The 12,253-nt window shown below is 35.1% G+C and overlaps 1 protein-coding gene across 4 annotated transcripts in view; it reads left to right on the top strand.

The window, feature by feature from the left end:
• The first annotated feature begins 5,080 nt into the window (after window positions 1–5,080).
• Window positions 5,081–12,253, top strand: part of LOC136031204 (sushi, von Willebrand factor type A, EGF and pentraxin domain-containing protein 1-like) — a 196,603-nt gene continuing 189,430 nt past the window's right edge. For 3 of the 4 annotated variants that reach the window (XM_065710569.1, XM_065710571.1, XM_065710570.1), the window contains exon 1: window positions 5,294–5,421. In XM_065710569.1, the coding sequence (XP_065566641.1) occupies window positions 5,352–5,421 (70 nt within the window). In that variant the 5' untranslated portion in view covers window positions 5,294–5,351. Of the gene's footprint in view, window positions 5,422–12,253 lie in introns of all 4 variants that reach the window. The other variant, XM_065710568.1, reaches the window with a different exon arrangement.

Here is a 12,253-nt window from a genome sequence, read left to right as displayed (position 1 = left end):
CAAGATTTTTCAGTGTAGTTTTTTCTTATTTTCTAATGTAGTAAGTGTAAAAGAAAATATTTGTAATATAGTTCGTTTCCAGTAAAGTGCAAAAACCTGTTATCTGTATGTTTGCTATGACTGTTTATATAACTTCTGTTCGTGTTGGATTTCATTTGTTCTTTGATAGTAATTTTGTTCAACACCCCCTATTTTAACATCAAAGTTTTTTTTCAAATTTAAAGTTTCAAAGTTCAACATCCCCCTCAACTTATCCTGAAATTAGTCATTTCCCTGAAAGTAGATGTAGCAGCAGTTGCATGCAGTCGGAGTCACAGTTGAAAACCGTCGCAGTTGGAAGTAGTCACAGTTGCAGTCGCAACTAGTCTCATTTGCAACCACAATACTAGTAGTAGAAGAAGTAGATGACCCTAAAAGTTTCAAGTTAATGTCCTACCCGCTTCTAAGACATTGTAGATGCGCCTTTTTGATAACTTGGATGAAGACAGTTTCTTCTGATTTAGCTCAACACGCCTCTAAACGTTTCCCGAAATTTCGCCTCCTTACCCTTAGCCTTTTTGGAAAACCCAAGATCAAACATCCCTTCCCCTTTCCGAATGATAAATCCTGCACACAGAAAATGGACAAACGTCATAATTAACATTCCTTGCCCCAAGGGCTCTGGGGCGTGGCATCCACAGAGGCATAGCTTTTAGATGTTGTGACTATTTTGAATAAAATGGTGTTGAAGATCTTTATCAGCGTTAAGGGGAGGTAACTAAAAGAATAAGAGGGGGAGGTCTGGTTGCCCATAGTTCCTTATTCAACATGTCATTAAAATCTTTACTTAATACCCTTAGCTATTGCACTTGTGCCCTTTTATAACCCTCTGAAAATAGTGTGTTTTGATTTTGATTGATATTTCTTTCAATATTTTCTGAACGTTGTACCTCAATATCCTTAGCCTTTTTGGAGAATCGGGACCAAACCTGTCCTCTTTTCTAGAAAACCAACCTTGTATATAATAAATAGGCAACTTTTATTTACGTACAACACTTCCTCCAGGGGCTGATGGGGGGTTATATCATCGCCTGAGCTGTAGTTATTTGGCTTTTGACTATTTTGAACAAGATGGCTATTTCCAAAGTTTGATCTGATATCTTTGGAGATACCTGATCAAAAAGAGCCAGCTAAAAAGTGACAGGAAGGGAGACTGGTTGTACCCAGACCACTTTTTAACATGCTCTTAAAGGATAAACTTAATACCCTTTGTTGTTCCTGTGATATTGCAGATACGCCTTTTTGATAAACTGGATACACGTAGTATCTTTTGATTTAGTTTTAGATGCCCCTCGACATATCCTGAAGTTCCAATTTAATACCCTTAGCCTTTTGAACACACCTATAATCAAACATCTCCCCTTTTCCTAGAAATAATCCCGCATGTTAAAAAGCGCCTATTGCAAAATTTACAATCCTTGCCTCAAATCTGTTTTTCAAAATTTCAATGTGTGATAAGAGAAGGGAGTATCTAAAAAGGGCAAGCTGGACTGGATGCCCACCGATACCTCCTCAACATCCCCTGAAATTTTCAACTCAATACCCTAAACTTTTCCTTAGATTTTGGCGATACGCCCTTTTGACAACCAGCTCGAACACGGTCTATTTTATTGTATTCGGCATCCCTCTTTACAGCTGTTGTGGTTCATGTCATCCTAACAGGTATATTTATTTGGGTTTTAGACTATCTTGAACAAGATGTTTATTTTAAAATTTAATAGAATTTTTTTGGGAGGAAGGTCATCTAAAACGGGAATGTAGTTGGTCTGGCAGCCCTCCAACCGCTTTTCAATATCCCCCTAAATATATCCTGAAAGCTCCAGCTTAATACCTCACGCCTTTCTTAAAATATTGGCAAATCCTCCTTTTGATAAACTGGATGCACATAGGGCCTTTTGATTCAGTATAACATATCCCTGAACATTCTCGAAAGTTTCATCTTAATGCCCTTAGCCTTTTCTGATACACCCAGAACCAAATATTTCCCCTTTTCCTAATGATAAGTGCTGCATTTAAACAATGGACAAATTGCATAATTTACAATTCTTGCCCTGGTACTACAGGGCATGGTATCCGTGGAAGTATAGCGATTAGGCCTTTGACTAGTTTGAACAAAATGACAATTCCAAAATGTTGGGTTGTCCTGTGATCTGGTTGAATGCGATCACATTTAAATTTTAAAAAAGGCGCTAAAACTTCTGATTTCTAATCGATTTTGCCCCTTCCGAAGTTTATACGGGCAGGTTTTGGAACATCTAATAAAGTTAATGCAGTTTTTTAAATTTCTGTTTAAGTAGGCCTAAAACCAATAAAATATGAATAGTATAAGAAGTTGCTTAATTTTGGCTGATATCGCTAACTTTTCCCAGTAACAGCAAGTCAACCATTTTCTTCGTCTATGAAAAGCTGTAGTGATTCTTTCTGTCTAGATGTAACGCTTATCGCCACATTCATGGTGGAAATGTAAGTGATTTTGTGAACTACAATCAATTATATAAGCTCTTACTTTCATAAAACAGCAACAAAATAGGAAAAGCCAAAATAAAATCTGAAAAGTTTTGTTTTTTCAGGACGGTAGATCTCGTATGAGCTTTGGAAGAATAAAATAAAAAGCAAGTTTTTTCAACTGAAAATAATGGGCAACGTTAAAACTAGAAACGAGGAGGAATTATTACACACACGAACGGGGTTGCCTCCTCCTCAACTCCTCACTCTTTACGCTAAAGTTTTTTAACACTTTTAAAAAAGCTTCTTATCGTTCTATTTAAACGGCCCTTGTCTTTTCGGAGTCGTTTTTAAAAAATCGGGATAAAATTCAAGCTATAGCTTAAAGAGGGAGGTGTTGAGGAGGAGGCAACCCCCTTCATGTACGTAATAATTTTTCCCTCTTTTCGAAAATCAGGCAAATATTTACTGGCTTGTAGTCGGTAATGGGTACAACTGAACTTAATGAAACTTATATATTTGAATTCAGCATAATAAGCCATTTCTTTTGATATATCTATTGGTATCAAAATTCTGTGTTTTAGAGTAATGGTTACTATTTAACTGGGTCGCCCCTTACTTACAATTCGTTACCACGAACTGTTTGATACTTTAAAGCAGTAGCTGCTTGAGACCCCCTCCCCCCCTGAGAAGTCACAATATTGCTCTAGCAAGCAACAACCCATCCATAATTTACTTTCCTCGTGATAATTATAATGTAATTATAAAACCTGTTTTACCTAACTGTGGTTGAATTAATAAATGGATTTTTTTCTAATTGAATAATACCGAAGTGATACATTTTCGTAAGGAAAGAGCCACACGAGCTTCAAAGAAACCGAAACTCCAAAAAATTAACTTTTAGTAACAGTACGTATTTCAATGAATTGGCTTTTATCGTGATACTGAATGTGTAAAAAAGATTGATTTTAGTGTTGCCTATCAGAAATTGTGAGTCTAAGAAAACTTGCTCTATTTGAAAAATATGCATAATACGACCAAAAGCGTAAGTGATGTTAATGAACACTACCCCATCCAGTTCAGCATATCAGAGAATCCTATTGTAGAGCTTTCAAGCACCTATCTACAAAAATGTGGAATTTTTCAATTTTTCGTGAAAAAAGTCACAATGCGTCTTTTTCCAGGGTGTGGGGGGGGGGGCAAATTGAATAGTGGTCGTAGAAAATACGGAAACGGCTCGTTCAAACGATTATTGAGCGTTCTAGTGCCTCTTTTAAGTAGTAATAAAAATTGTTCCACACTGTTCAATTGCCACCCCATAGGGGGGGGGGGCATTTGAGCCTTCCGTGAAAAAATAAAATCCTTAATGAGCATTGACTGATCTCGAAAAGAATGTAAATACTTACGTCGCCTGTATTTTACAGTCGAAAATTTTGAGAATTTGACGGGTTGGCTGGCACCTCTTGCCTTGGAAAAAGTCGGCACTTTTGTCATACTCATGATGGCCACAAATGGCTTGTAATTAATAAAACAAAAAAAAACTGCAACTAGAAGAACACAAACAAGAGTGAATCATAATAAAGTTACCAGGTTAGATAAAAATGAAATCCATATCATGGTTAAATTACAAAAAATGAAAAAAAAAAAATCTATGAAATCAATAGAGTAGGCTTGATAACTGTACATGATGTACCTAGCAATATAACGAAAAAAGTTATATTTTGTATGGTTTTAGTTTCGTATGGTTGACAAATCTTTATCTTTCTAGCCAAAATAGGATTAGCTCTCACTTTCAACATCAGAAGGACAATAGGGCGTCTTCAACTGCCGTTTACATTGATTTTGTCTACATATTTGACCACGATAAGAATCAATTTTGAACACGATAGGAATCAATCATTGCAGATGCTTTTGCAGTTCAGTTTTACTTTCATGCACTTAGACTGAATACTATTACTCATTTGGATCTAATATTGGGTATAGTTGATCAGCCTTCGTAATAGCATTGAAGTGAGGCGTGCAAAACAGGACTGTGAAAAAGAACGTGTACAAAAGGTCTGGGGCTATCTCTAGTGGCAATGGATCATTATTTAACTAATAATACTGAACCTAAAAAGGCTGGAGTCTCATTCACAATGAGATTTAGTTAACGCAGAGATTTATCTATTGGTAATATTTTAGCTACGGCTAGACCCATTAACTGTAAGATTTAGTTAAATTCTTGGGCTTGCTAGAGCCAGCACCAAGGTTCAATTTATTTTGACTTATTTTGGAATTAAGCTTAAGCCAACCAATCAGAAAGCCTCATTAAAAACCTTAACTGCTTAGAAACAAAAATTCATAGGAATTTAATTAAATGGCGAATATTTTCTACCTTAACTAACCTTAAATTAGCCAATCAGGTGAAATGTTTTTTGAAGGGGCTTGACGTTTGCTAAAATCCTGACGTTAGCCAAAACTCGGCATTAGATAAATCTCACTGTGAATGGTCCTTTTGGTAGTTTTATCTCATCTTCTTTGTTTGTAAAAGCTTCTTTCTATATTATCCATACATCTTATGAAAGTCTATGAGAGGATAAAAGCACAACATTATTAATTACTTTCGTTTCCAATTTCCAGATTAACACAAGTAATTTATCCTCAGTTTTCTCCTCCTAGTACTTTTATTACCTTAGTCTTGATTTTCATTATTCTTCCTCGAGCATTAGCAATATCGCCCTTGTTATTCTTTTTTCAGAGCTGATTGCAAATATCCTTGGTCACTTATTGCGCCAGCACAGGGCTTTCCAGAAAACTAGAGCTGGGACATTTTAGTTCTTCCATGGCTTCAGGAGGATATAGACCTACGGCTTCAATAATAATCAAGAATGAAGGAATGCAATCTTCTAAAACTGTGGGCCTTATTGGTCATTTTGAAAATCGGTGAAGTGGTTACAAGTAAGTCAACCTGAAGGTATTTCTAGGTTTGAGGTGATGCCTGAACTAGGGTGGGGTAAAGAGCTGTTTCAATAAGTGAAACGCAGATAAATGCTGCTCTTAGTCCATGGTAAGAAGAATAAAACGCGGAAACAGAAGGGATGAACAGAAGAGTGAGTAATAGGAAGAGGTTAGATTCATTTTTGCTGGAGAAATATTAGACTGGTAGGGGCTATCTTTAGCTGTCAGTTGGATTTTTATTGGAATTTTCTATCTCGTTTTCTTTTTATCTGCAACTATCCTATAGGCTTCCGAAATCAGTTTTAATAATCGTTGTTTTCATAGAGCTTCAGTCCTTTTTTCCCAATACCGTCGATGCAAGAAAATTTGGATAAAAATAAGCAAGGGAATATATATATATATATATATATATATATATATATATATATATATATATATATATATATATATATATATATATATATATATATATATATATATATATATATATTCGCGAGAAAAAACTATATGCGCGAGAAAAAACTGAAAAAGTTGCTTTATTTTGTTAAATAATGCATACATATTGTTTGGTTTTTAGAACATAATTGTTGTTGAGTTTTTAGAATATCAGAATATTTGGTTTTTAGGATTAGAATACTGGAAGCTATAGTGATGATTGTGGTCAAGTACGGTTCTGAAGCGTGGGTGCTCCGAAAAACGAAGGAGGATTTGCTAGATGTTTTCTGGATAAATTGTTTACGGACTGTTTGAGTGTCCGGGCGACCGACAGTATCTCAAACACTAAGCTGTATGAAAAATGCGGTCCAATTCCGCTTTCTAGGGCTATATCAAAGAGTTCGTGGTAACGAACTGTAGTAAGGAGCGACTCGGCTCAATAGTAACCGAAACTCTAAAAAATGGGCTTTCAAAACTAATAGTTACATCAAAAGAATTGTATTTCTATGCTGATTTGAAATATATAAGTTTCATCAATTTTAGTCTTATTACTTATTTATTAACGAAATTTGCCCTATTTTAAAAAATAGAGGAAAACACCCCTAAAAGTCATTGAATCGTAACAAAAACCCCACCATCAAATTCAGCGTATCAGAGAACCCTACTGTAGAAGTTTTAAGCACCTATCTAAAAAAATGTGGAAATTTGAATTTTTTGCCAGAAGACAGATCCCGGATGTGTATTTATTTTATTTATCTATTTTTTTTCCAGGGGTATTGTATCGACCCAGTGGTCATAGAATGTCGTGTGAAGGATCATTCTAAAGAAAATTAAAAGTTCTACTGCCCTTTTTCAGTGACCAAAAAACTGGAGGGCACCTAGGCCCCTTCCCACGCTCACCTTTTTCCAAAGTCACCAAATCAAAATTTTGAGATAGTCATTTTGTTCAGCATAGTCGAAAAATCTAATAACTATATCTTTGGGGACGACTTAATCCCCCACAGTCCCCAGGAGAGGGGCTGCAAGTTAAAAACTCTGACCATTGTTTACATATAGTAATGGTTATTGATAAGTGTACAGACGTTTTGAGGGGATTTTTTTGCGTTGGGAGGGGGGAGGTCGGGAGGGGGGTTATGTTGGAGGATCTTTCCATAGAGGAATTTATCTTGAGGGAAGAGAATTTCCATGAAGGGAGCGCAGGATTTTCTAGCATTATTAAAAAAGAACAATGATAAAATATGTAAAAAAAAGTTTTTTCAACTGGAGGTAAGGAGCAGTATTAAAACTTAAAACGAACAGAAATTATTCCGTATAGAAGGGGGTTCGTCTCCTCCACAATACCTCCCTCTTTGCGCTAAAGTATTTTTAGTAATTTCAACTGTTTATTCTACGGTCTTTGTGATTCATGGGTTATTCTTAAAGAACTGGAATAAAATTCAAGCTTTAATGTGAAGAGCGAGGTATTGACGAGGGAGCGAACCCCCTCATATACGTAATAAAAATATAGAAATATAGAAGTTCGTTACGTAAGTCATTTCGTAAGTTACATGTGTTTATTACTAATAAAAACATTCGTAAAAAAATAAAAAGTTCTAGTTGCCTTTTAAGTAACCGAAAATTGGAGGGCAACTAAGCCTTCTTCCCCACCCCTTTTTTTGTATCCAAATCTTCTGATCAAAACTACGAGAAAGCCATTTAGCCAAAAAATTAATATGCAAATTTAATTTTAATTATTCATGTGCAGTGAGCCAGAATCAAAACATGTATTAATTAAAAAACGTTCAGAAATTAAATAAAAAAAAACAATTTTTTTTCTGCAAGTAAGGAGTTACATTAAAAACTAGAACGAATAGAGATTATTCCTTATATGAAAGGGTTGTCCCCTTCTCAACACCTCACTCTTTACGATAAAGTTCTTTATTGTTTTAAAAAATAAATTTGTGAGAAGAGTCACAATTTAGCGTAAAAAGCTGGGCGTTGAGGAGGGGACAACCCCTTTCATATACGGAATTATTTCTGTTCGTTCTAAGTTTTGTTGTCGATCCTTACTTGCAGTTAAAAAAACTTGTTTTGTTTTTTATTTAATTTGAAAAAGGATGAGATGGTTGGGACACGTTCTGCGGATAAAGAATGACGGATTGTCAAAGATTGCCCTTGTCGGCCAATTGTCTAGGGCCAAACAAAAAGCAGGTCATCCCCGAAAGAAGTTGGAGGATATCGTAAAGAAAGATTTAAGGGAAATTGGACTTCCTTGGGAGGGTGTAAAGAGGAAGGCTTTGGATAAAATGGGATGGAGGACAAGTGAACATATCTATGTTGGCCTTAGGCGGCTTGGTGCTGCAATTGAGTTGGTAGTATTAGTTGTTTTGTAGTCTTTGAGTTAGTAGTTTACGAATACATTTTGTCTCATTATTGGTTGGTGACCGTATTATCTGTAATCAGAATTTTGTTTCTGCGAATATGATCGGTTTATAAAGATTTGACAGATCGAAGTTTCCTAATTTCTGTTTCTGTTTCTGGTACGATGACGCTATGAAGATTATGGTGCTTAGCCGGTCCTTAGCAGGATAAATTGATAAGTAGACTTTTTGAGCTTCACCGAGTTTCATTTATTGATGTAGAGTGGTCGGTAAAAGTTTTATTGTGGTTGACTGATCTATATCTGGAAACCCTAAGTGCTATGTCCTGTGTATTATGGCATAATTTTGACAAACAATCTTAAGGATTCGGTACCACCCCTACCCCTCCCTGCTTGGAAACGTTTTCTTCAATTGTCCTGTTAAAGTGATTGCCACAATTCTCAGCTTTATTTTCTCTGCTATTTAAGGTTCTATTACGAATATGAAGAATTGATAAGATAGTTGACAGTGTTGCACTGTCGCAAGGTAATGCACTGTGTATGACATTCTACATTTTATATTTTTCTGAAAAATCATGGTTTGAATTTACAACGGTCTATGTTTCAAATCTGGATTGATTTGGAACCACATACTAATTGTACAAAAGGGTTTCTAGAAGCTGAATTTTAAATTTTCAGACATTCATACTTTTTGTTTTTTCAATGAGTTTCCCTTCAACTTTTTCTCCAATTATGCTCTTACTCTCTCCTTTGGAAATCCGCTGAAGATTTTCAGATAACATCTTCAGTCGTATTTTATTCCCACTCATGATTTTGTTGAAGCCTCTTAGCATATGTATTTTTTAGGCATCTTTAAATTCTTCTTTTCAAAAGGGGTATGTCAGTAAGTCTGGAGTAAAGAAGATTTGGTATATTTGCATGCCTGTATTTTGGGGGGATTCATACACGGGTCTGAGGGTCTGATTCCCACCTGGCTCTATAAAATCAGGGTTTATGAGTGCGCTTTTGAGCAGTTTCCAACACTTGTATGAATATCCTGTAGGAGTTTCCAGCACTTTACGGAACGTAGAAAAATTTTCGATATTCCCTAAAGTTTTGGCTCTGGTGTTCTACTTGTCTTTTGGGTATGTTTAGACAAAAGAACTGTCTAAGAGTAGTGTATATGATCACTTTCTTTGCAAGGCATTTTCTCTAAAACCGGCTCCATAATAACGTACAAGGTAAGTTTAAATTTAAAAATGATTTTATCCTAATCCTTAAGATTAAACTCTAGATGCAAACTCTAGATTCAAAATTTTATTAGACTGAGCATTTTCTTTTATATAAATTGTACAGTTCAAGGCTGCTTGTTTATTTTTTTTGCAGATGAAAATTTATCCTGCTATCACTATTATTCATCGTAATAATTATTCATCGCAACGGTTAAGCCATTTGAGGTCAAGACTATATTCTCTATATCATCAACTTCAAAGCATCTGTTTCGGCCATCACCCAAGATATTCTAAAATATTTCAAGTTATTTTTTTGATAATCCAAGACTAGTCTAGGCCCTTCAGTATGTTTCTCAACTTCTTGTGGGCTATATAATAGATTATTTTAGTGATGCATCCTTTATCTAGGTGTTAGGAATACAAATGCTGAGCCAAATTGAAGAAGTTCGTTTGTAAAGATTCGTGTTTAGTGTCTCACAATCAAGCTTTATTTTATTTAAAAAAAAATATTAGGGAAAGTCTATTTTTATTAATCCTTTTAGCACTGTCTCTAACTCTTCTTTGAAAATTAAATTATTCTTTACTTTCGAATTAAAAAAAAAAATAAAAAATTCTATATTCGCTACAACTTCATGGTTAAACACATTTTCTGCCCATCTTTCTTCAATACTTTCTTTATCACTAATCAAGCCCCCCTTTTCATCTTTAATTGGGATAAGTCCAGACTGACCATTTCCTATGGTCAGGCTGAAATAGCTGCATTTCCAGATCCTTGGTAATTTTATCCATGACCTCCATTTCACATCTTTTAATTCATACTTTAATGCCTTCTCAATTTCCTTTATTTTCCTCTTAATCTCTCTTGTTCTAACACACAAAAACGTTTGTTACATACCCATAACAGGCTTAAAGCATTTTTGCTGACATTCCTAGCTGTATTTCTAACTTTTTTCCCTAAGTCATCTTCTGGTACTTCACAAACAATTTCCTACAATCATTCCACCTATGTTCCGCATGTTCAAATTTTGAACTCCAGTTTCATGTTTAACTGTCCATAGAAATTTCCTATCAAATTTTCATCTTTGAGTATACCAATGTCATAACTTCTTGGAAGGTAGTTACTCATCTTAAATTTCAGCTTTAGATTAACTCTAAACACTACTAGAAGGTAATCATTCCTTTTAACATCAATAACACTACTCCTATATACGCTAGCGTCTTGTATCAATTCTCGAAGTCTTCGATTTACAATAGCATAATCAATAAATTTGCAGTCTGGCCATCGTGGGAGTACCATATTAACTTACGGGTCATTTTATGAGCAAGTACCATATCGGCCAGAACTAAATTGCTATATCTAAGAAATTGAGGCATAATAATCGTTGCTACTTTCTTTTCATATACCAAATTTACCTAGGATACGATACAATCTGCCTCTATTCTAACCGACCTGGATGTCAAAATCTCTTAATAAGAATACATATTTCTATCTAGGGTATTGTCTATTTGTTAATGTAGCTGTGTGTAATATTCATTTAAGTCGCTACCATCTCTGTCCGTCGGCTCTATAAGGACTTTTACCACTATAACTGATACCTTGCTCTTTTTGGTCGTAAAATGAGCAACTGGAATATATTAGTAATGCCTTGTTATTCAAGCAATGCTTAGAAGTGTCATTACTCATCATGGGCCCTATACCCTACCTATGTGCCCCACCATTCCTATCTGAATAAAAAAATCCTGCATTACCTAATTTCATGTTTCCTAACACTGGAAGACAAAACTGTTGGTGTAATTTTTTAAATCTAACTTTCAGTCTATACCTCTCTAATATTCTCATTTCTGTTTTGTTCACTTGACTGATCCATTTCTACATAAATCACTTAAATTTTGTTCTGTACTGACCATTGTTTAAGTTTGACCAAAATGGACAATTCCATCGAATTGGGATAAACATTACCAAAAACCTACAATGATTTCCCACTAGGATGCTGTCTAAGTTTCACGGTACAAAGTCGTCTGTATTTTCAGAAGAGAGATCTATCCATCTTCTACTAAGGCATGGAGTTTCTTGAAGCTGGGGACTTACGATCTCCCTCGATATTTATTCTTCTTTCCTCGGAATGCTCAAGAAGGATCGTTGGGGATAATATGTGCCATAATATTGGGGATTAATATTAACCGTAACAAATTGCTCTGAGATTGACTCTCTAGATTAGTTGCAATAAAGCTTATTATCCTTTAACCTCTTGAGATTTGAGACCCTAGAGAAATTAAGCAATGTTCAAGACTAAATAAAGAGTACAGTACTTTAAAAAACGTATGAATAAAAAGGATATCAAGGAAGAAGGTTCTTTAGTAAAATTTACTGCGGAAGAGAAACGGCTCACATCCAATTTTCTTTTCTTTTAAGAACTTACGAAAGTAAAACAGTTCAAAATAGGGATGAAACCTTTTTATTGACAGTGAACAGATATAAAATTTAACTGGATATTTAATTTCTTTTTATATCTGTTCACTGTCAATAAAAAGGTTTCATCCCTATTTTGAACTGTTTTACTTTCGTCATAGAAAGGCAGTGTGGTCTTCGAAGTTATTTAAGAATTTACTCTTCAATCACTCATAAACTTTTTTTTTAAAACTTGAAAATGCCCGTAGTAATGTTTTGTGAACAAACAAAGACTATTCAAGAATGGCTAGATGAAAATGACAGATATGATTCGTGGTTAGAAATTTTTCTTGGAGGTGATGCTCGTTTAAATCCAAATTACCCCCCCCCCCAACTTACCCTGAAATCAAAGTTTCACCCTTGGAGTCTCTGTGGGTT

Source organism: Artemia franciscana, chromosome 9 (genome assembly GCF_032884065.1).
Source record: "Artemia franciscana chromosome 9, ASM3288406v1, whole genome shotgun sequence".
Lineage (NCBI taxonomy): Eukaryota > Metazoa > Arthropoda > Branchiopoda > Anostraca > Artemiidae > Artemia > Artemia franciscana.
Note: the sequence above shows the minus strand (reverse complement) of the source record. Positions and strands in the feature narration are given on the sequence as shown.